Raw genomic sequence first — 23,789 nt, 5'->3', positions numbered from 1 at the left:
CGATTTTTTTTGTGCTACATATAGAATGTAACTCTTGGTGTAGATGAGCAGACCAGATAGGCTACATGCTCTATGTTTCTATAAGTCACGCATCAGTAAGCCTTACCGTCTTGCTGTTTATATGAAAGGTCCCAATTATGTTGCCGCCAATGATAGCATATACTATGGTGCTGTTTGGGCCTTCATCTCGATCAATTGCTGTGATGGTGAAGATGGTGGCATTCACTGTGACCGAGCCCTCATCTAAGGTGATTTCATACAGCTGTTGCTGGAAAACTGGAGCATTGTCATTTTCATCCAGGATGGTCACATACACAGTTGTGGTTGCCTGGGCACAAAGAACAAATGAAGGAGAAAAATTAGAATTCCAAGAGTTCTCGCCTCATACTGCATCTACCTCCTTTCAACGAACTTCAATCAGGCAACGGCAAAACATGAATTAACAGCAAACTGTGGGGTCCTTTTATGAAGGTGCGCTAATGATTAGCGTGTGCTAAATGATAAGGTGCCCATTATTTACCTATGGGCATCTTATTATTTAGCACGTACTAATAGTTAATGCACGCTAAATCTCTTAGCACACCTTAGTAAAAGGACCCCTATATGTTGTCCATGTAGATAACTGGGTCACATGATTTCTCATGTTTCACAGTACCAGGTGGCATAATTGTCATGACCATGTACTTTGTCACCAGACCATGATGCAGCAGTGCAGTGTAGCTACTGTATATGGAATTCCTTTGCCATAGGTAGATTTTGGGGCCTGATGTATGTTACATCTGGTGATATGCAGGAGATAATATCAATGTATTACTGTTATCAGTAGCACATTAGTATTAGCTCCTGGGGAGCTAATGCAAGGCCTGATGTGAACTGCAATCACTACTACATTCCTCTGCGTTGAGTGAGGCAAATAAGGCACTCTCACACCAATCCTCCCATCCATCCAGGATTGACAAAAAGCCAGAACCCCTTCTCTTCCCCCAGGCTGGGACCTCCAGGAGAGGCCACTGGTAGCCGCCCAGAAGCTGAAAGGGAAGAAAAAAGCAATTCCGCCTCTTGTCTTGCAGTCCTGTACCCATGAGGTCAATGGTGCTATTTTATATAAAGAAGTAAAAAACAGGGTGCCTTCTCCTGCTCACTTTGGGACAGTCACAATAGAGTAAACTAGGGGTCACATCCTAGGGGATATAAGAGAGACTAGGGAGTAAGGTTCAGTCAACCCGGGGCCTTTTGGGTGGGTAGGGTATGGAGTCAGCATGTGAAGGCCTTTGTGTCTAAACAGGGGGAGTGAATACAGTGATGAATGCTAACTTACATAAGAACAAGAGAGTTGCCATACAGGGTACATCAAGCCCAATATCCTGTTTACAACAGTAGCCAATCCAGGTCGCAAGTACCTGGCAAGATCCCAAAACAGTAAAAAAGATTTTATGCTGCTTATCCTAAAAATAAGCAGTGGATTTTCCCGTCCATCTTAATAATGGCTTATAGACTTCTTTTAGGAAATTATCCAAACCTTTTTTAAACCCTGCTAAGCTAACTGCTTTTACCACATTCTCTGGCAATGAATTTCAGAGTTTAGTTACACGTTTAGTGAAGGAATATTTTCTCTGGTTTGTTTTAAATTTACTAGCTTCATTGTATGCCCCCTAGTCCTGGTATTTTTGGAAACAGTAAAGTGATTCACATCTACCCGTTCTACTTCACTCAGTATTTTATAGACCTCTATCAAATCTCCCCTCAGCCATCTTTTCTCCAAGCTGAAGAGCCCTAGTTGCTTCAGCCTTTCCTCATAGGAAAGTCATTCTATCCCCTTTATCATTTTTGTCACCCTTCTCTGTACCTTTTCTAATTCTGCTATATCTTTCCTGAGATGCGGTGACCAGACTTGCACACAGTATTCGAGGTGCGGTCGCACCATGGAGTGATACAAATGCAGTTATGCTATTATAAGAATGGAACTATATCTTTATGAAGAGTAGATATATTTTTGTGTTAGATACTGACAAATTAATACAAATCATGTAATTTGTGTTAACTTTATTTAAATATTAATGAGTTGCTTTGCGACCCGAACCTAATATTTTTAATGCAGGCGTGTTAAGGCTATCACAGCAATAATACTCATTAATTTTAACCCAATTCAATATATTGACCACAAGTATGTTTTAGAATTTAAAAACTAAAAACTCTATAAATTTAAAAGAATAGAAATGGGTAGTATGCTTTAGTTGTCCAGTATACAATGCCAGCTTTAAGATTATGGCAAGTAACTTCCAGCGGATATGCTGACTACCATAGGAGCTCAGCTCCTATTGTATTTGTGTCACAGAAACCAACAACACAGCAACTTACAGATTGCTAAAGTGTTGTGGATGCTAGTATTCAACATGAGGAAGTTGAAGCATGACACACTTTCACCTGGGTCTTGCATCCATATAATGATGTTTCCTCAATTTCCTGCATAAACTGATAAATCACTCTTTGTATGAATCGAGCTCAGCTCAACTTATCTGGCCCACAGTCTTCAAAGTATAAGGGTTATATTCAGCCTATGTCAGTAAACTGCTTCTAACCGCATGCAGACCTAACCAAGGTTATTCAATGCTGGGCATGTATGACTCCCGACATTAATGCATGCTTGTGAATGAGCAGAGACTTTCAGTTTGTTTGATGCACTGTATTACTTGGGAGGTGGTTACACCACACCCTAGTTCTCCTACTTTGGAGGAAAGTGAGAGAATAACTCCTTGAGGTATTACATCGCCCCCTGAAGCAGCTCCTGGGCAAAACACGGCCGTATCGGGCGTCCTTTTACCTGGTCTCTAAAATAAAGACTTGTAAGTTTGTCTTCCACCATGTCTGCTTCTTCATCTTCCATTTTACTGGTGCTAGCAGAACAGTTGCACATCTGTTTTTTAGGACCACAAGTGAACAGGGAGCCGGCCGACATTCAGACTGGTGCCTAGTTAACTCTGTACATAAAGTTCGGACAGCTTTTTTCTGAACAGTGCTGGGCAGTCTTCTACGGTCTATGCCCTGAGAATGGCAAGGGCAAATCACTTGGGTATACACATAAAGTATCACATATCGTGTCAAATGAGTTTATCTTGTTCGGCAGACTGGATGGACCGTTCAGGTCTTTATCTGCCGTCAGTTACTATGTTACTATGTTCTGTCCTAGAGCTATCCCCCCGATATTCAAAACCATTTAACTGGCCAGGAATGGCTCCTGGCCAGTTAAATGGTACTTAGTCAGCTATCTGGCAATATTTAGCGGGGGATAGCCAGTTGTCTCCTGCCGAATATTCCTGGCTAGTGCTTAGAGGATAGCTGGTTATATCGCATGATAGGCTATCTGTCGATTTTCAGAGCATTGCCGGCTAAGTTTGGCAGCCAAATCTGGCCATGCCAATAGCAGGTCTTTCTTTGCATGCTATGAACCTAGTCAGCCAGCGCTGAATATCAACTTGTCCAACCATGTTCTTAGCGGCCAAAAATAAACTGGATATTCAATGCTGGTCACCGGAAACGGCCTGGCATTGAATATTTGGCATCACTGCCAACCACGGGAGTTAGCCGGGCTAACTCTCACAGTCTGAAGATCAGCCTTTATGTGCTTACTTAATAGTTGGTGGACTAAATATCGCTGCTAACCAGCTAAGTGCTGGCTCACCTAAACTTCACCCCAGACCGCCACTAACCTAGCCGGTTAGGAAATGGCTGGCTAGTGGAGATATTCAGAAGCGGTTAAATGGTGCTGAATATCGGCAGCTGGCTCGTTCAGCGAGATTGAACTAGGAAGGAGCCTTTCCTGCCCAGTTAAACCCTTTTCATTATCGTCACCATAGAAGATACCAGCTCTATAGGGCAAGTTAATGCTTGAGCACTCCAGTATTTTATGTTTATTAAAATATGTAATATACTGCCTTTTCAAAGAAGATCAAAGTGGTTTACAAAATGAAATATAAACAAAAGAATGATCAGAAAGGAAAGAAGCTACAAATTGAGATAGGAAAGAAACCATGCATCCAAGAACCAAGCAATCCTTACAATACTCAAAACAATGAACAGATAAACAATCTAGTACCTAGCACAAACCAAGAACAGAATGAACGAAGAGCTAAAACAAACTAAATAGGCAAAAGCATAGGTCTAAACAATGTTAGCAACAGATGCTGTGGTGCCCCTAGCCCAAGGCTCAGCTGGAAAAAATGACAGATGAAATAAAGTAGCTTATGAGCTTACCAAAACTGGATTAAAGGCCAGATAGAAAATAAAATGGTACTTAAGGAGTGCCTTAAATCGCACAAAGGAGAGTTCAGAACGGAGGGGTGGTGGGAGGTCATTCCATAACATTTAGGGGAGGGTAGGACAAGCCTGTGAGAATCAAGGGAACGTAGAGGACGGGAAAGAGCATAGGAAATGATGACAGAAGCTAAGTAGGACGAGATGGCTGAGTGAAGGACTCTATGAGTAAGACAAAGAAACTTAAATCAGGATTGAAACTTAACTGGTAACTGGTAAGAGGTGAGAAAGAATTGAATCTATGAGCACTGCAGAGGAAACGTGAGGCAGCATTTTGTAGTGTTTGCAGCCGTTTGGTTTGATGTAGAGGAAAACCGAGATAAACAACATTACAATAAAAAAATCTCTGGTGTAATCTGTAGTGAGTTTAACATCCTGAATCATCTTGAAAAGCTGGCTCCTATGGAAAATTGCCAGTGGTGTCAGAATATAATTGAGAGGGTTATCTAGCATTTACCAAACTATCATAAGACGATAGTGGCAAGGACTAATTCAACTTGTGACACTTCTCATGTAGTGTATCTTATTCAATGCCCTTGTAAATTTTTATATATAGGCTAATCATCAAGACCAATTAAGTTGAGGCTTACAGAACATAAATTTTGCATTCATTGTAGTATTGGAAGAGTGGTCTCTTTGGTGGCACATTGTGGTATTAAGACCACCCCTTTGGTTGGAAAAGAAATAGCCAATAGGACTGATATATCTTGGAAAATAATAGATAAACTTTAAACTTAACTTAGTACATAAGTACATAAATACATATGCCTGGAATAGACTTCCTGAGCCCCTACGTCTTGCCCCATCCTTGACCATCTTTAAATCTAGATTGAAAGCTCACCTCTTTAACATTGCTTTTGACTCATAACCACTTGTATCCACTCGCCTCCACTTACCCTCCTCTCCTCTTTCCTCTACACATTAATTGATTTGTTTGCTTTATTTTTTGTCTACTAGATTGTAAGCTCTTTGAGCAGGGACTATCTTTCTTCTATGTTTGTGCAGCGCTGCGTACGATTTATAGTGCTATAGAAATGCTAAATAGTAGTAGTAGTAGTAGTAGTAGTAGTAGTAGTATTGCCATACTGGGACAGACCAAAGGTCCATCAAGCCCAGCATCCTGTTTCCAACAGTGGCCAATCCAGGTCACAAATACCTGGCAAGATCCCAAAAAAGTACAAAACATTTTATACTGCTTATCCCAGAAATAGTGGATTTTCCCCCAGTCCAATTTAATAATGGTCTATGGACTTTTCCTTCAGGAAGCTGTCCAAACCTTTTTTAAACTTAAAACGGTGAACTTGTTCTTATGCGGTGGATAGCTAATTTCCAACGTAATTTCTTGAGATGATTTCTACTACTACTACTACTATTTATCATTTCTATAGCGCTACAAGGCATACGCAGCGCTGTACACCATACACTAAAAAGACAGTCCCTGCTCAAAGAGCTTACAATCTAGATTTCTCCAAAATATCCATGGAGTACTAAATTGTCTGTCTTGATCCTAATGCAACGCTATTTCTTGTTGTGACACCTCCCATTAACCAACGTGACTATTATCTTCATATTTGAACAAGCCGTTGGTGAGGCCGCACCTGGAGTACTGTGTTCAGTTTTGGAGGCCGTATCTTGCTAAGGATGTAAAAAGACTTGAAGCAGTGCAAAGAAAGCCACAAAAATGGTATGAGATTTGCATTACAAGACGTATGACCTGAACATGTATACCCTGGAGGAAAGGAGAAATAGGGGTGATATGATACAGATGTTCAAATATTTGAAAGGTATTAATCCACAAACAAAACTTTTCTGGAGATGGGAAGGCGGTAGAACTAGAGGACATGAATTGAGGTTGAAGGGGGGCAGACTCAGGAAAAATGTCAGGAAGTATATTTTCATGGAGAGGGTGGTGGATACTTGGAATGTCCTCCCGCGAGAGGTGGTGAAGATAAAATGGTAACAGAATTAAAAAATGCATGGGATAAACACAAAGAAATCCTGTTCAGAAGGAATGGATTCACAGAAACTTAGTGGAGATTGGGTGGCAACACTGGTAATTGGGAAGCAGAGCTAGTGCTGGGCAGACTTCTATGGTCTGTGCCTTGAAAATGGCAAGGACAAATCAAGGTCAGTTATACCTATAAAGTGGCACATACAATGAGTTTATATTGTTGGGCAGACTGGAGAATTCCTTTATTAAATGAAAGCGGAAAATCAAATTTCAATACATTACACTGTGCAGTTATAAAGCCAGCCCCTCTATACTTTTATACAAAAATGCAAATTTTACACAAAAAACCGTCCCCCCCAACCCCCCCCCCCAAACATTCAACTCAACTTCAAGCGTACATGCTTCCACCAAACCCCAAAGGTCTTTACCCCCACCTCCACCCGTTCCCATCGGGCCACTTCCTGGACAGCTCGGACAACGTCCCAGGAGACCTGCTCAGCAGACCTGCACTCCTGGCCCAGGGACACCCCGCAGCGAGCCATCCATAGGCAGTATCTGATGATAACTGAGATTAGAAAGGCGGTACCTGGCTCTAGCCGCCCCGTCTCCCCCTGCCTCCCATACACCCAGTCCGCATAGGTGTAGGACGTGAAGCTGGGGATGGCCAGCAAGGCAGCCACTCTCCGGCAAACCGCTATGGAGAATGGACACTCCTTCAGGAAGTGGTCCATGGTCTCCAGCCGGCCAGCACACTCCCCCCTCGGGCAGTCTCGGTCCTGCTGGTTCCTACACCGAAGGTTTGCCCTAACATACAACCTGCCATGTAGGGACAGCCAAGCAATGTCCCTGTACTTGTGTGGGATGCGTTTGGATGAAATAAACCGCAGGCCCTGCCTCAGCACGGGCTCCGGAGCATCCCTAAGAGCCAGGGGAGAGGAGAAGCGTTGGGAGCGAACCCGCTCCACCCAGATCTCCCTCTGTCCTGCCCTAACTTCCTCCCATGTAATGTCCCACAGCCGAACCAGCTTTACCAAAGATTTATAGTAGCCTACCCCCTCCGGGAACCCTTTCCGCAACCGTCCCACCCTACCTCCCCCCAACCAAGGACCCCAAAATCCCTCCCACCACTGGACAACACTGTGTACCCATCCTGGGGCATTCAGACCCCCCGCCCGCCCCAGGTTAAACTGGATGAAGAGGGAGGAGAATAGCAAGACTGGGTTTACCATTCCCACCCCCCCTTCCTCCCGCGACCGGTAAGTGAAATTACGTCGAACTGGGTTCATCCTGTTCCCCCACAGGAGTTGAAAGAACACGCTGTAAATTGCCGTGAAACAGCGTTCCGGCAGGAGACAGATGTAGCTCAGGAACAGGAACATGGGGACCACCTGGCTCTTCAGCAACCGGACCCGGTCCTCCATGGGCATCCGCCACCCCTTCCAGCGGTCCACCTTCTCCCTCGCCTCCGCTATCCTTTGTTCCCAATTTTCCCGCCCGTAATCCCCTCCCCCAAAATACACTCCCAAAACCCTCATTTTCTCTATCCCATCCGGGAACCCTCCACCTAAATTAAACCGCCGTCCCTCTGGCCCCACCCACAAGCTGGTGCTCTTGCCCAGGTTTACCCGAGACCCCGAAGCCTGGGAGTATGCTGCAAGGGTCTCCTGCAGCCTCCTCCCCTCCCTGCGATCCGCCACCCAGACGGTGATATCGTCCGCATAGGCGATGACTCGCAACACATTCCCTTTGCCTACTTCCACTCCTCTGAGCCCGTCCTCCCCCCCCCCCTTCCAGCCTCCTCACCAGGGGATCAATGGCGAAAGCGTACAGCAGGGGGCTCAACGGGCACCCCTGCCGCACCCCCGCCGAGATCCCCACCTCCGCCCCCCTCCATCCATTCACCAGGGGAAAGAATCGCGCCCCCGCATACAATAACTGAAGTTGCGCGATCCATTCCCCCGGGAATCCATAGTGGTCTAGGACCTTCCATAAAAAACCCCACTGCACTCGGTCGAAAGCCTTGTCCTGGTCCAAGGCCACGACCAGCCTGCCCTCTCCCACCCGACTACGTTCCAGGCCCTCCCTCACCCAGGCCACTGCCTCTAGCACCCCCCTTCCCGGGACCCCACACCCCTGCGGGGCTGCCAGCACTTCCCCGGAGATCTTCCTCATGCGGGCAAGGAGCATGTGAGCGAAGATCTTCCGGTCAGTGTTCAGAAGTGCAATCGGCCGCCAATTTGCCACATCCTGGGGGTCCTTGCCTTTGCTAAGAAGGACCAAAGCTGATGCCCCCATCGACTCAGGCAAGGATCCCCCTGTTCGTGCCGCCTCCCAGATTGCCAACAAGACTGGCGCCAACTGATCCCTAAACTGCTGGTAGAACTCTGCCGGGAGTCCGTCTGGCCCCGGCGCTGTCCTGCGCCGCAAGGCCCCAATGGCCTCCTGTACCTCCCGCAGCGTCCACGGCCGCAGCAAGGCCTGAAGATGAGGCCCCCCCTTACCCACCCCTGGGGTTTCCTCAATGTACCTCGCCATGGCCTCCTCCCCCAACCGTTGGTCCAAAAAGGCCCGCCCAAAGTGGGTCCCCACCACCTGCAAGATACCTTCCCTAGACTGCTGGAGCGTCCCCCCCTCATCCCTTAACCCCTCTACCACCCTCCTCTCCCTTCTTTCCTTACAGCAGTCATAAGGGTTCGGGCTGAGCAGCTTCCCAAAGTCCCGCTCATAGACGAGGGAAGAGTACCGATTGTATTGTACCCGTTCCACCTCCTGCTGCAAGGCCTCAATGTCCTCCCTCTTCCCTCCCCTGGAAATCAAATTGTCCCTTCGCTTCCTCAGAGCAGTTCCTAGCCGGGTGACCTCCCTCCCCTGCCTCCTCGCCTGACGGAGAAAGAACCCCCTGGTGCGGTGTTTCAAAACTTCCCACCAGTCCCCTAGGGAAGGGAAGACACCCTGAATGGATACCTGGTCTGCCAGAAACTCCAGATACTCCTGGTACAACACCCCCTCCCTCAACCATTTCTGATTTAAACGCCACAATCCTTTCCCCAATCCGTGAATCCCCCCTCCCCCCAGCTCGACCAGCACCATCTTGTGGTCTGAGAAATCAACCTCTACCACCCTTGGTGCCTTCCCACACGCCCCTCCCCGAACTAAAAACCGGTCGATTCTACTTCTACAAGTGCCCCGGGCAAAAGTGAAACCCTGCGTCCCACCACCAAACTCTATGTGCGCGTCCACCAATCCCGCTCCCTTCATGATCCCTGCTAGCCGTACCCCATCGTAACCTACTTGCGCCGCCCTCCTCCCCCTATCCTCCTTCCTCAGGACTGTGTTAAAATCCCCCCCCCAAACTAGCTGCCGTGAGGTGTAAAGGTACGGCCGAATTTTCCCAAACAGTGCTGCCCTTCCCCGTTTGCTTTGCGGCCCGTAGATGTTAATCACCCGCAAAGCCACCCCCCGCAATCTCACATCTAACACCAGACACCTCCCAATTCCCAGCTCCACCACCCTCTGGATCTCTACTTTAAATGTTTTGAAGAGGATGCCTATCCCCCCATACCGTTCCCCTGCCAGACCCCAAATAGAGGGCCCCCATCTCCAGGCCTGCTTTGCCCGCCGAACCTCCTCCAGCGTTCGCAGCCTGGTCTCCTGCAGAAGAAAACAGTCCACCGCCACGGCAGAGAGGCCATCGAACGCCAAGCATCTCGCCCTCTGGGAGGCGACACTAGCCACATTAAGTGTGGCGAATGTTAACAGCAGTCCAGCCATCATTGTGCCGTTCCATACCCCCCGCCCTCCTGGCTACCTTCCCTCTGCTCCATACTACCTCCAGGGATCCCTTCCCCTTCACCCTCCCCTTCCTCGTCCGCCCAGTCCCGGACCCCTAGCTCAAAAAGCCCCCCCCCTTTCCTTACTTTCTTCCTCCCCTTCTTCCTCTTTTCTTCGCCCACCTCCCTCCCTTCTTGGGAGTCGTCCACTGACCCTCCCCCCCCTGCCTCCTCTCCCGCCCCTTCTGCCCCTTCTTCGACCCCCTCCATCAATCCTGCCTCCAGCCCATCCTCCCTCTCCTCTCTTGCCTTCATCCCTGCCTCCTGTCCTACCCTCCTTTTCTCCCCCACCCTCCCTTCAGCCCCCCCCAATCTGCCCCCCACCTCCCCGACCTCCTCCACTACCCTTCCTCCTCTTCGTCCCTCAAAACCTTCTCCCTCTTCTTCTTCTTCCTTTTACCCGCTGTTCCCTTTCCAGCGTCTGCCATGCTTTCCAACCCATCCTGCCGGCTCATCCCATCCTCTCCTTCCTCTCCTGCCAGTTCGTCACCCCCTCCCTCATCTTCCAATCCCCTAAATCTGTTCTCTACTTCTATCCCCATTCCTGCCTCCCCTCCCCCTTCCTCCCGTACCCCCGTCACCTTCCGTTGTTTTTTTGACACCCGCGTCCAACCCTCATCTGCCCCGTCCTGCCGCTTCCGCCCTTCCCCCAACCCTTCCCCACCTCCCACTCCCTGTCCCTCCGCAGCTCCTTTCCCCCCCACCCCGGGAACCTGATCTCGCCCTACATTCACTCCCCCCCCTCTCCCTCTGAACTGGACCGCCCCCTCCCATGTCCTCCTCTCCCCCGTTATGGGAGGCCCAAGGGCAAGCTCTGAATGCATGCCCCAGACCCCCACACAAATTACACCGGATAGATGCACAAGACTCCGTAGGATGCTCCTTAGACCCGCACTTCCCACACTGCCGTACTGGGCACGACATACTAAAATGTCTGAATGACCCGCACTTGTGACATTGCCGCGGCTGCCCCTTGTAAAAGCAGAGGATCCGATCCCTGCCAATGAACGCCGCGGAGGGAATGTGCTGGGTCACGTGTCCTGCCTGCTTCAGCCTAACCTGCGCACACCATCCTCCCGCCCACACCCTACTGGGGTCAGGGAGTTTGGACAAGGGGGTACGCAATTCTGCGTACCGCTGTAGCCAGAAGGCCAGGTCCGCCCCTGAAATGGATTCATTTCGGACCAGCAGGGTTACCTGCACCAGGTCAGGTCTGCTGATCGGTACGGCCCTAAAGTTTCTCCAATCCCCTTTCCCCCTTACCCCCTCGTATTTCTCCCAGAAGACCTCCATGCCTCGCTGGGTCAGAAAACTAACATCATACTCTGGGATATTCACCGGGTGGATACAGGCATAGAGGTCCTCTGGGAGAAATCCTAAACCCAAGACCAACTTCAGGGCCTCATCCCTACTTGGCATCCCCCCCTCCCCCACCCACCTTAACTGAATCACATTCCTCCTTTTGGGAACCTGGCCCCCCCACCCTCCCCCCATCCTTCCCCAATGCTTCCTGCCCCCCCATTCCCCCTGCGCCCGCCCCTCCCACCTACTACCGCCGCAAAGGATGGAGCACCCCCCCACCGTCCCCCTCCTCCATCTCCTGCACTGAGACCCCCCTGCTCCTGCTGCGCCGTACCCCCCCTCTCTCTCTTGCCTCCCCTCTCAGCCTCCCTCCCTTCTCTCCCTTCTGTCAGCAGACTTTGCACATCCCCTGCCTTCACAGTGTGCTTCTGTACCATTTCCCCTGCAGCAAAAAACCTGCCATTGTCCCCTTCAAAACGTTCGCTAGAGACAGTGAGAGCAGGTTCCCCTAAATACTTGTTCCCCTCCCAATGCCCCTGACCCCCTCCCCCGCCCACCGAGCCAACCCTCCCCTCCCGGCCCGAACACTCCCCCCTGGCTCGCACCCCTGCAGCCTGGCCAACTGCAAAGTCAAAGGTACCAGTCAAGTTTCCTTCTGGCGCACACTGCAAGGCAAACACCTCCCGCTCCTCCCCCCCTCCTTCCCCCCCCGGAACCTGCTCTCTGTGCTGGGTCCCTCCTTGCAACGTGCTGCTCCAGCTTTCCCTGTGCGGGCCCGCTGTTTTCCTGGGAACTGGTCTCCCCTCTGGCGTCCTGCTTCGTTGGGACTTCCTGCTCTGCCGTTTTGCAAAGTAAGAGTGGCTTCCCGCACTCCAGCACCACTCGCTCTCCCAAACATGGGGAATCCTCCTGCGCTGTAGCATTCTCCTCTGCGGCCATCCCTGCTCCTCCAGCCCGATTGGCTGGCGCCTCCTGCTCCAATGTGCTGGGCGGGCATGGCATCCCGCCACCCGGCAGCGCAGTTCCTTGCCATTCTGAACCTTTATGTGGGGAACACTGTGTGGCCTCCTGTGCTTTCTCTATGGAAAACCACTCCTTGTCTTCACCTGCCTTTCTTCCTGCATTCTCCTTTAAGAGGCAGCTCCCTGCAGGAACATCTCCACTTTCAGTCCTTAGCCCTGCTGCAGGCTGATTGGCTGGAACATCCTGCTCCTCAGAGCTTTGTGGGTGAGGCCTCCCAGGCATTTTTTCCTTGCCGTCTGCTTTTACTACAGGCAATGGGAACAGGACAACCTCCTCTTCTCCAGGTAAGTTCTCTGTTTCAACTTCCACCACCACTTCTGTGGAAAAAGGTTTCTCTCCTGAAATTGCAGCCTCTGTTTCAACAATGTGAAAAGTCTTAGTGTTTAAGTTTTTTTCCTGTTCTGTTCTCCCACACTCAGGTGCTCTCAATGAGGCTTCCACAGCCCCACCTTCAGTCCTGCTTACTCCAGAAGCTGCCTGCAGAGGCCCCGACTGACTAGCAAGGTATTGCATTAATTTTAATGTATTTTGGGTGCTTGTTCCTGGCAGCTCCCCTGATGCTTCAATGTTCTGGGGTCCAAAGACTGGGCTGATTCCTTCCTGCTCTGTTTGTTGCTTCCACTGTACCGAGGCTGACGGGGCCTGTCCCCCCGAGGCCATCCTGTCTCTGTTGATATAGAGTTCTCTCAGAGGATTTCCAGGGCCTTTCCTCAGGGCCCTCAGCAGCTGTTCTTTTTTCTGGAGAAGCCTAAGCAGCCTGGTTTCCTCTTTCATATAGGTTTTGCGATGCTCTGCTGGGGCCAGCTTGCTCAGGGCTTTTGCCATTTTGACTCGCTTCCCCAGGTCCACCACCTCCTTCTCCGTACTTTTAATTCTCTTCACCACTTTAATTATGCCACTGGCCGGGTCCTCTGGATCCTGGCAGTAATCCACAAGCTCTTCCTCCTCTAGATCGTCACTATCCTCACTGCTTTCCTCCTCCACCTCCGGCAGGGCCTCTTGACAGATCTCCATTACCACTCTTTCCTTCTCAGACCAGCTCTTCTCTAGGGTCTCCGCCAGCTCTCTCTCCCCCTCACCTGCTGGACGTCGTGCGGCCACGAGGGGGGTACCAGTCCGGCTTCCTCCCTTGGAGTCTGGCCCTCTTCTATCCACAGGGCTCCTTTCCCTCCTCCCTGCGGCACTGCAAGGGAGGAGACCGCTTTTCCTGACCCTCTGGTCCCTGAGCCCAAGAGGCCCCATGGCCTGGGCCTGTCCTGGGGAACGCTCCCCAGAGGCCCTCCACATCCTTGGGGAGGGAGTTAGGCCTCACTCTCCTCCCACTGGAAGTCTGCAGAGCTCTCTGAAACACCTCCTTCCACCTCAGCAGACTGGATGGACCGTACATGTCTTTATTTGCGTCATCTACTATGTTACTATCAGGCTTATTTTCGAAAGAGAAGGACGCCCATCCTTTGACACAAATCGCAAGATGGGCGTCCTTCTCACAGGGTCGCCCAAATTGGCATAATCGAAAGCCAATTTTGGGCGTCCTTAACCGCTTTCTGTCGCGGGGATGACCAAAGTTCACAGGGGCGTGTCGGAGGCGTAGCGAAGGCAGGACTAGGGCGTACCTAACACGTGGGCGTCCTCGACTGATAATAGAAAAAAGAAGGGCATCCCTGACGAACACTTGGGCGACTTTACCTGGTCCTTTTTTTCTTACGACCAAGCCACACAAATGTGCCCTAACTGACCTGATGACCACCGGGGAGAATCGGGGATGACCTCCCCTTACTCCCCCAGTGGTCATTAACACCCTCCCACCCTCAAACAAATTTTTAAAAATATTTTTTCCAGCCTCAAATATCATACCCAGCTCCATGACAGCAGTATGCAGGTCCCTGGAGCAGTTTTAGTAGGTGCAGTGCACTTCAGGCAGGCGGACCCAGGCCACCTGTTACACTTGTGGTGGTAAATGTGAGCCCTTCAAAACCCACCAGAAACCCACTGTACCCACATGTAGGTGCCCCTCTTCACCCCTTAGGGCTATGATAGTGGTGTACAGTTGTGGGGAGTGGGTTTTGGGGGGCTCAGCAGACAAGGTAAGGGAGCTATGCACCTTGGAGCAATTTCTGAAGTCCACTGCAGTGCCCCCTAGGGTGCTCGGTTGGTGTCTTGGCATGTCAGGGGGACCAGTGCACTACGAATGCTGGCTCCTCCCACGACCAAATGGTTTGGATTTGGTCGTTTCTGAGATGGGCGTCCTCGGTTTCCATTATCGCCGAAAATGGGGGACGACCATCTGTAAAGACGACCATCTCTAAAGTCAACCTAAATTTCACGATTTGGGTGTCCCCTACTGTATTATCAAAACGAAAGATGGACGCCCATCTTGTTTCGATAATACAGGTTTCCCCGCCCCTTTGCCGGGATGTCCTGCGAGGGCGTCCTCAGGAAAACTGGGGCGCCCCTTTTGATTACGCCCCTCCATGTTAACATACCGAAAACAAGGAATGACCACAGAAAGTGGAGGAACCCACAATCCTATGTCAAAATAGTACAGCAGAATGGAGTAGAATGGTCTGGCATTTGCAATAGCCCTGGGAGACGTCTAAAAATTCAGTCTTTATTAGGAAACAATAAATGACTCGACACAGCAGCTATGTTTTGGCGCCTACGCACCTGCCTCAGGAGTCTTAGAATGTTCCAAGGATGTAAAAAAACACAAAACTTCCTTATATATTCCAGTTATTGTATGTCAAATTTCCAATGATGCCAATCTAATATCTTCATGATCTTCACCAGCAGTGTCAGTGAAAAGTACGAGAAAAGAAGATTGTGTGGGTGCTACGTTCTGTATGGGTGAAGGAAGTAATGTACCTCTCTCTTGTGGTTCAGTGTAATCTGGTGATCGAAAATAGTCTCCTGATTCGCTCCTTATTCGTTTCCTACTAGGTTCGATTGGAGGGTTTTCCCTAGTTTGTGATGGTACCTGTCTGGGGCAAAATTCGGAGGTATAGTTCTTTTTGGGTACATAATATGGTCTTGCTTTTGAAAAGTGCATATAGACCCTCTTTTGTAGTCTCCCTCGTCTCTTATACATTTTTTCTTTTTCACCTCTTTCAAATCAGATTTAAAACTTTGGATCCTATGTTCCACATCTTGATGAACTATTTGAAAATTATGATCATCTTTTTGTAGGCAGTCGAGTTTCTCGTCAAACGTCTCTGCTAATTCTTAATAGTTTCAGCAACTAAAATCATAAGGTCTAGAGCACATTTATTCAAAATACAACACCATTTGTCCAAGAATGTTTGATCTTCTAAAAACATTGTTGGTTTCTTCGTGATACGAAGACCTCTAGGAATCTTTCTAGCTCTACAATAATTAATCATAGTAATGAAATGCAAATCATTTCCAACAATATTTTTCTTATGTTCCACAACTTCTTTCCACAAGTCTATAAGATTCTCTTGGGGTTGTTCAAGATCTTCTCGTACTTTTCACTGACACTGCTGGTGAAGATCGTGAAGATATTAGATTGGCATCATTGGGAATTTGACATACAATAACCGGAATATATAAGGAAGTTTTGTGTTTTTTTTACATCCTTGGAACATTCTAAGACTCCTGAAGCAGGCATGTAGGCGCCAAAACACAGCTGCTGTGTCGAATCATTTGATGTTTCCTAATAAAGACTGAATTTTTAGACGTCTCCCTGGGTTATTGCAAAAGCCAGACCATCCTACTCCTTTCTGCTGTAACATACCGAAAACACCTGAAAGCCCACTTCTTCGGAAAATTCTTCCCTGATGATCCCACATAATGAAACTGACCACCAACCGCCACACTATAATACTTGAGCGCCAGCAGAACATGAATTAAGGAAAAATCTAACTATCAACGGTTATGTAACATGTCTAAAACAAGTAACTTGTAAGCCACATTGAACCAACCACCTGACTGGAAAATGTGGGGTACAAATGCACAGATAAAATAAATTTAAGAGACTAATATTTATTGAATTTATTCTTTCAGGGCCATGCCCTGAAGCAGCAATGTGAAACATGGCCCATGTCGGCTAGGGTCCTGACGATGATATAAATGTGGCTAAGATAAATGAAAATTTGAATATTTTGAAATACAATATAATTTTAAACATTTTTGATAGAATGATTAAAGCATGGAGCAGTTTAAATATATCACAGTAATAACAGACCAACGATGAACTCAGTAAGTTGTGAGGCTGTGACTCCTGCATTAAATAAGTTGCTACCAAGAGTTCCTACTTTGCATCCTATGTAAAATAATCCACCCAGAATGTTTTTTAAATTTCCATCGCTGTACAAATACATTATGGTGCCCCAGTAGAGCCAAGGCAATATAATAAGGTTTAATCAAATTGCCCACAAATACATAGGATGCCTTGCTGCACCTGATCTTTGCAAGCAATATATGTGCAGAATTTCCCCTATATTTGGTTTTTCAGCTTTACCTTCCAAAGTCAGAAAAGGACAAAATTAATTATGAATTAAAGTGATTTTGGTTATTACTTTCAGTGAGTTTGCAACACATAGAGTGAGAAATGTCATACTCCAACCAGTGGTCATTGATATGCAGAGTGCCTCAAGGCTTGGTAGTTTCACCTTTAATATGTATACGCAATCAGTTATTTCTTCCTGTAGGGTGTCTCTATTACATTTAAACTCACATCTACAAGAAATAAGGCCCTGAACAAGAAAAACAAGCTGAAACAAAGTATTAAAAAACTTTATCTCATTTCTTGGTGGTAGATCAGTTCTGTTGAATATAAATATTTCATTATTGCTCAATGGTGTCTCTTTCTATGTTCTGAGGTTCCAAATGTGGGCATAGTTTTAGACCGCACTAGGGATGTGCATTCGTTAGTGTGTATTCGGTTCACTAGCGCACCTTTAAATATTTACTGTTGATTTAGGGGCCCTTTTACTAAGACACGGTAGGCTTAACGCAGGCCTACCACACAGAAAAAGGGCACTACCACGGGATACATGGAGGCATCCCGTGGTAGTTTGGCAATCAGCAAGCACTCGCTACTCCTGTGGTAAAAAATATTTTTTGCCATTGGAGCGCTTGTCTGGGGGTGCAGAGCAGGCGTGCTTGCGTTAATTGGGTAGCGTGAGTACATTACCTTGTGCTACCCGATTAGCATGGGAGTAGTGCGGGAGCCCTCACTGCCTCCTAAATATGTGGTGGTAATGGCTCCTGGCGGTAATGGCCACATGCTAATGGGGAAATATAATATGAATGTATTTAAGAAGATTATGCAAGATGTATTGAATCTCAAGAATTTATGTTAAAATGTAAAATTGGACTGGAGAAATGGAGGCATGAGCATAAGAATGTTGAATGTCTTATGAGATATGGAGGTTCATTTTCAAAGCCCATAGACTGACAGTTACATATGTTACTATGGAACTTTGTAAGTCTATGTGCTTTGAAAATGAGCACCTGTAGTTTTATGACTTACCATCTGATAGTCCACAAAAATAATTCTATGGGGCTGATATTCAGACCACTGAAGGGAGCCTGGCAAACTCTAGTGGTCGGCGGTCGGTCTGTATATTGAATGCCAGGCTGTTTCCGGTGACCGATATTGAATATCTGGTTTATTTTTAGCCGGTTAAAAAACGTAACCAGCTAAGTCAATATTTGGAGATAGCCGGTTAAATTTAAACCGACCACAGATATTCCAGCTATTTACACGGCTTAATGCGGCCGCTTACAATAGCCAGCTATATCGCGCAATATAGCCAGTTATTTCCTAGCTACTAACCAGGAATATTCAGTGGGAGATAGCTGGTTATCCCCCACTGGATATTGCAGGATAGCCGGTTAAGTGCCATTTAACTGGCCAGGGGGTCTATGAACTACCATTAGCGAGTCATATTATTGTGGTGTTAGTTCCTATGACTGTAGCTAGATATTAGACCACAATTTATTGTTTCAATTATTCGTTATAGAACAGTGTCTTTTATGTGCCTGTTTACACCTGCTATAGGGCATGGCATAAGTGGACACACCTAAATGTTTTACACTAGTATTCTATAACAGAATCTGGTCACCCAGATGTCATTACAGAGTTCACACTTTCTACTCAACATGTTGGTGCCTAATATTTTGATGCATTTTATACAATTTCCCCCATGTGCCATTGAAAATTAGTGGTCAGAGAATTTATACAGTCTGGCCGATATTCGAAGCAAGTTAACGGGAATGGCCGCCGTCTGGTTAACTCACTTATCAGTGGTTATCCGGTCATTTTCAGAGGCATTTAACCATTATCTTCACTAAAAATGATTGATTAGGACCAAAGTGCAAGCCAGCTATGTCAAGGATGTTACGGGGCTGTTTCTGGTATGGAGTCCAGTTAGCTCCTGATATTCAAAGCTAACCATAGTAACATAGTAGATGACGGCAGAAAAAGACCTGCACGGTCCATCCAGTCTGCCCAAGATAAACTCATGTGTATACCTTACCTTGATTTGTACCTGTCTTTCTCAGGGCACAGACCGTATAAGTCTGCCCAGCGGTTTTTCCTGCCTCCCAACCACCTGTCCCGCCTTCCATCACCGGCTCTGGCACAGACTGTATAAGTCTGTCCTCCCCTATCCTCGCCTCCCAACCACCAACCCCTCTTCCCCCCACCCACCAGCCAGTGTTAGTGCATAATTAAGACTGCATAAATAGCAGTCCTATCTTTGGGGTCCTTTTACTAAGCTGCAGCAAAAAGTGGCATGCAGCAGTGCAAGCATGTCTCTTGGGCGTGCCAGGCCAGTTTTTACCGCATCCTGGAAAAAGGGCCTCTTTTTTAAGGGACCGGAAATGGATGTGCGGCAAAATATAAACCAGTGCACATCCATTTTCAGCCTGAGACCTTACCATTACCCACTGACTTAGCGGTAAGGTTCTTACGCGCTACCTGGGTGGTAGGCATGCAGGGGGGTGCCCATTGCCGTTCACCGCCGGGGAAGTGCCACGTGGTAGAAAATAGAAAATATTTTCTTCCTCGTGTTTTAGGTGGGTGTCAAATTCAGAAAACTGCTCGGGGCACACAGTAGCTGAGTGGTAATGCCAATTTGGCATGTGCTGGATTCGTGTAGGCCCTTATGCACCTTTGTAAAAGGGACCCTTTATGCGCTAACAAATGGCCAGTTAGCTCTGAATACTGAGTTAACTTCCTTGCACTAGCTGGCTTAATGAAAAATGGATATTCATTGCTAGCGACCGGATATGGCCCAGCATTGAATTTCTGGGTTCAATGCCAGTGGCGGACATTAACAGTGCTGCCTACTGGTGGCTGAATATCAGGGCGGAGTATGTTTATTGGCCACTGGTAAACGTATAACTCCAAGTAAAAAAGAAATGACCCAATACCTGCTTAAAACTCAACACTGTTGCATAATTGAAGACTAGGTACTCAGGTTTCAACTGCATTTCAAGTGGGAGTTATACAACATAAGGGCCACCTGATTTCTCTCTAATCTCATCTCTGATAATGATGGTTATGAGAAGAGTATATCAGGGAATGTTGTAAGGGACATTTCTTCAAACAAGCATGATCTCATCTACATAAAAGGATCAATATTCAGCCCATGGTAGTAAGCGGTTTATAAGCCACTCACAGTTGCAGGCTGAGTTAACCCCAGATATTAAATGTTGGAACTGAACATCTGAGTTAGTGCGGCATATTTCCTATTCAAAAACTACATGTGAGATGGACATCCATTTGGGACGATCTGACTTGGACATCACTATTCTGACTTGGATGTCCTTTTGAAAATGACCCTCCGTGTTGTTTATTTTTGAAGTGTATGGAAGTCCCAAAATACTGAAACAGACATCCATGTGCTTGAAATGTCCAAATCCTGATTTTTCAAAGGCAGGATTTGGACATCCGACACTGCTGTACATCCAAATAGCAAGAAGGAGTGTTGGGGGGGGGGGGGGGGGCGTGTTTTGAATGAGAGTAGGGAGGGCTCAAAATCAGAACATCCAACAGCGATTACCAAAGGGAAGGAAGCATTCAAGTCTAAAAAGGACGTCCTTAGTTACACCTGTTTCACTCATGTCTAGGGTACAAAAAGCTGCTCTGATTGAGAAGTTGAACACTGGAAGGATTAACCTCCTTAAACCCCCAGTGGTTGCAGCCTGCCTCCCTCTCCCCTGGCATTCTTACAAAAAGCAAGCAACAAATCTGAGGAGTAGCCTACTGGTTTCAAGTTTCTTTATTTACTTGTTATACCACCCATCAGAACTGCCTGAGCGGTTTACATAATAAAAAAATAAATCTAGATAATAAAGATTGAAGAGAATTCCAACAGATAGGAAAGATGAGGAAAGAGTGCAAAACATTCCACATAGAGACATCCAGGTTATTCAGTTTATTCTGCCATGCTGACAAACCCAACTCCTCCCCTCCTAGCTAAAAAGGAAAAGGTCAAGAAAAGGGAGCTTCAAACAAAAAAGTTTTTACATCAGTCTTAAACATGGCCAGTGAATCCTGTCAGTGTAGTGGACTGTACACCAAGGAACCCAGGTTCAAATCCCACTTAACTCTTAAGTGTTGTTTATTGTGAAGAACAGAAAAATACTGTACCTAAAGTTGTAATACAGCTGAAAGCCTGAAGGCTATTGAAGTGGTGTACATTCAGGTACAGAAGGTATTTTTCTGTTCCTGGAGGGCTCACAATTACTAAATTAAAGAGTTAAAGTGGGGCTTGGTTTACAGTCCACTGCACTAATCACTAGGGCTGCTCCCCTGCTCTGGACATTTGTGTGACCATTTTCTATGAATGCTGCCATACTGACATCCATATCCAGTGCATTTTATCTAGCAAAAAAGGTGCCAGTACTCAAATGCTAGGCCACCCTTCAGGGGTGGGGTGATCACTGAAGGACCCACCCCACAATAGCCAGGGCCCCTGCAACCAGTCATAGAATCTCTGACAAGGCAGAATTGGTGTGTAGAGCCTGAGCTCTTCCATTAAAACTTGCAATCCATGGATCAATTTTAGCAGACAATGAAAAAGGTGCTGGTACTCAGTACCCCCAAGTACCCCCTCAAAAAAAGCCCTGTCCATATCCCTTGTTTTCTCCTGTATATATTTTGGATGTTCCAGTTTGTAAAATGGCTGCTAATGCTGGACGTCTCCAGCACACGGTCATCCATCTCACATATTTTCGAACAGGAAATCTTGATGTATTTACTGTTTGAAAATACATGCGAGATGGCTGTCCGCTTGGGATGTTCTGACGTGGACATCCCTATTCTGACTTGAACGTCCTTTTGAAAATGCCCCTCCACGCCATAATATATACTGTTATTTGAATATTTTTTTTCTGTTGATATTGTCTATTGTCTGTGCCCAGAATGATCTTGTTGTACACTACCTTGGATAAACTTCTACAGAAAAGGCAGTAAATAAATCCTAATAAAATAATAAAAAAAAAAGATGTGTGGAAGTGCCTTCCACTGGTGGCAGTGGAGATGAGGACTATATCTGAATGGGTATAGACAAGTACAGAGGAGAGGAAGGGACTGGTAGGGCATGGATAGACAGACTGGTTAGTCCATACGGTCTTTATCTGCCATCATTTTCTATTTTTGTATGTATTTAAAGTGGGCCTCGCTAGTAACGTAACCAGGTGGAACTTTGGTTTTATACATATATTTTACAAAAATGTAACATGTAAGACCAGTTCATGTAGAACCACCTCAGTGAATAGTTACGTTCTGGAACTTGTTGCCAGAGGATCTGGTAACAGCAGTTAGCGTATCTGTGCTTAAAAAAAAGGTTTGGACAAGTTCCTGGAGGAAAAGTCCATAGTCTGCAATTGAGATAGACATGGGGAAGCCACTGCTTGCCCCAGGATTGGTACCATGAAATGTTTCTACTACTTGGGATTTTGCTAGGTACTTGTGACCTGGATTGGCCACTGTTGGAAGCAGGATTCTGGGCTAGATGGACTATTGGTCTGACCCAGCATGGCTATTCTTATGTTCTTATACACACATGTATATTTGCACCCCGGAGAGAGCACAAATACATGTGTTATGTTTTTACGATTAGTTACCCCTATAATTGGCAATTTTATAAGGGAAATGATATGTATATTTTCTCTTTATAAAACTGTTGCTTTTCCTACACATACCAGCTACATGCACCTGTATTGTTCAAAGCAGGCATACAGATCTCAGAATGCAGAACGATGAGCACTATCAATAAACATGGGACTGAGTTAACATTGCACCTATGGCTCTATGTCACTGAACAGCTCTGGAATCTGGGGGAAGAAAGGGTCCTTTTCTTGTTTGACCTCCTGGGGGAGCTCTGCCTTCTCTGCCGCCTGGATGTTTTTCTCTTTTACTGAACATTTCAGAATCCCTTGCTGTCTGTTATGAGAAATTTCCTGTGTTGATTGTGCAACTCAAGCTGACTCTGCTGTACTTTTTTTTACGGTGCAGGGGAGACAAAAGACAGGCATGAAAGCAAAGAGCTGCCTTTGCAAGCACAGGTGAAGATGGATTTTTTCAGGAGTAAACCTCATCTTGTTTGTGACATGTGGATGGCCTGGGTAGTGTTCATTCTGGCTCTGGCAGCACAACAAGGTAAGTCAGGGATGCTACCGGGGGCTTTTTCCTTTCTTCAAGCACCCTTATGTACTTGTAATCGCCACTGTTAGCACTGGTCCTAGATGAGGTTCTTGACTTTTATCTTCCCGTGGAGCTAATAAATACAGATCATTGCATGAAAAATGCTTGAATAAGGCTCACGTCCCTTGAAAGAAAGTGGAAGATGTGAGTGAGGCACTTTTAAAACGCACAGATGGAATCTTCTTGTTTAAATATTGCTGCTGTCCTTAACTCTTCTGCTCTAACCTCCCTGACCCGCCTCACTTCCATTTGATTCACTTTCTACAGCGGTCTCACAGTGACAGTGTTGTGAAGATAAACAATGTTATTTAACGGTTCAAAAGCTGGTAGTGCTGAACCGTGGCTACAGGGTGTCATGTTAGTAACACTGTTGGTAATATAGACACTCTTAGCTGAGCACAGAAAAAGAAGTATTTTCTGTAATTGCAGGGGTCTCTCTGGGTACTCCGACCCTGCAGACCCCCCCCCCCCCCCCCCCCCCCCCCGAGGCTGAGAGAACACCAATAGGGCAGGTTCCTTGATAAGAAACAGCAGGAGATAAATGTCCTGTAGGTGAGGAAAGTAAGGAATATGTTTACTAAGGTGCAGTAAGTTGCTGGCACGATTTTAGTGCCTACTTACCAGCTAAAGCCCAGTCTGTGTTAAAAAGGCCAATGCAGTAAAAGTCTGATGCTAATTGCTTAGCATTGGATGG

The 23,789-nt window shown here is 47.0% G+C and overlaps 2 protein-coding genes across 2 annotated transcripts in view; one reads left to right on the top strand and one right to left on the bottom strand.

Moving 5' to 3' along the window:
• Positions 1 to 23,789, bottom strand: part of CDH23 (cadherin related 23) — a 1,475,307-nt gene that overhangs the window by 240,377 nt on the left and 1,211,141 nt on the right. Inside the window, exon 36 of the mRNA XM_030204991.1 lies at positions 107 to 328. Coding sequence (XP_030060851.1) covers positions 107 to 328 — 222 coding nt within the window. The remainder of the gene's footprint in view (positions 1 to 106; positions 329 to 23,789) is intronic.
• VSIR (V-set immunoregulatory receptor) overlaps positions 22,864 to 23,789 on the top strand; it is a 101,414-nt gene continuing 100,488 nt past the window's right edge. The window contains exon 1 of the mRNA XM_030203417.1: positions 22,864 to 23,050. Within this exon, the coding sequence (XP_030059277.1) occupies positions 22,963 to 23,050 (88 nt within the window). The 5' untranslated portion in view covers positions 22,864 to 22,962. The remainder of the gene's footprint in view (positions 23,051 to 23,789) is intronic.

Source organism: Microcaecilia unicolor, chromosome 5 (genome assembly GCF_901765095.1).
Source record: "Microcaecilia unicolor chromosome 5, aMicUni1.1, whole genome shotgun sequence".
NCBI classification, from domain to species: Eukaryota; Metazoa; Chordata; class Amphibia; order Gymnophiona; family Siphonopidae; genus Microcaecilia; species Microcaecilia unicolor.
The sequence above is the reverse complement of the archived record's forward strand: the minus strand, read 5'-3'. Positions and strand labels throughout refer to the sequence as shown.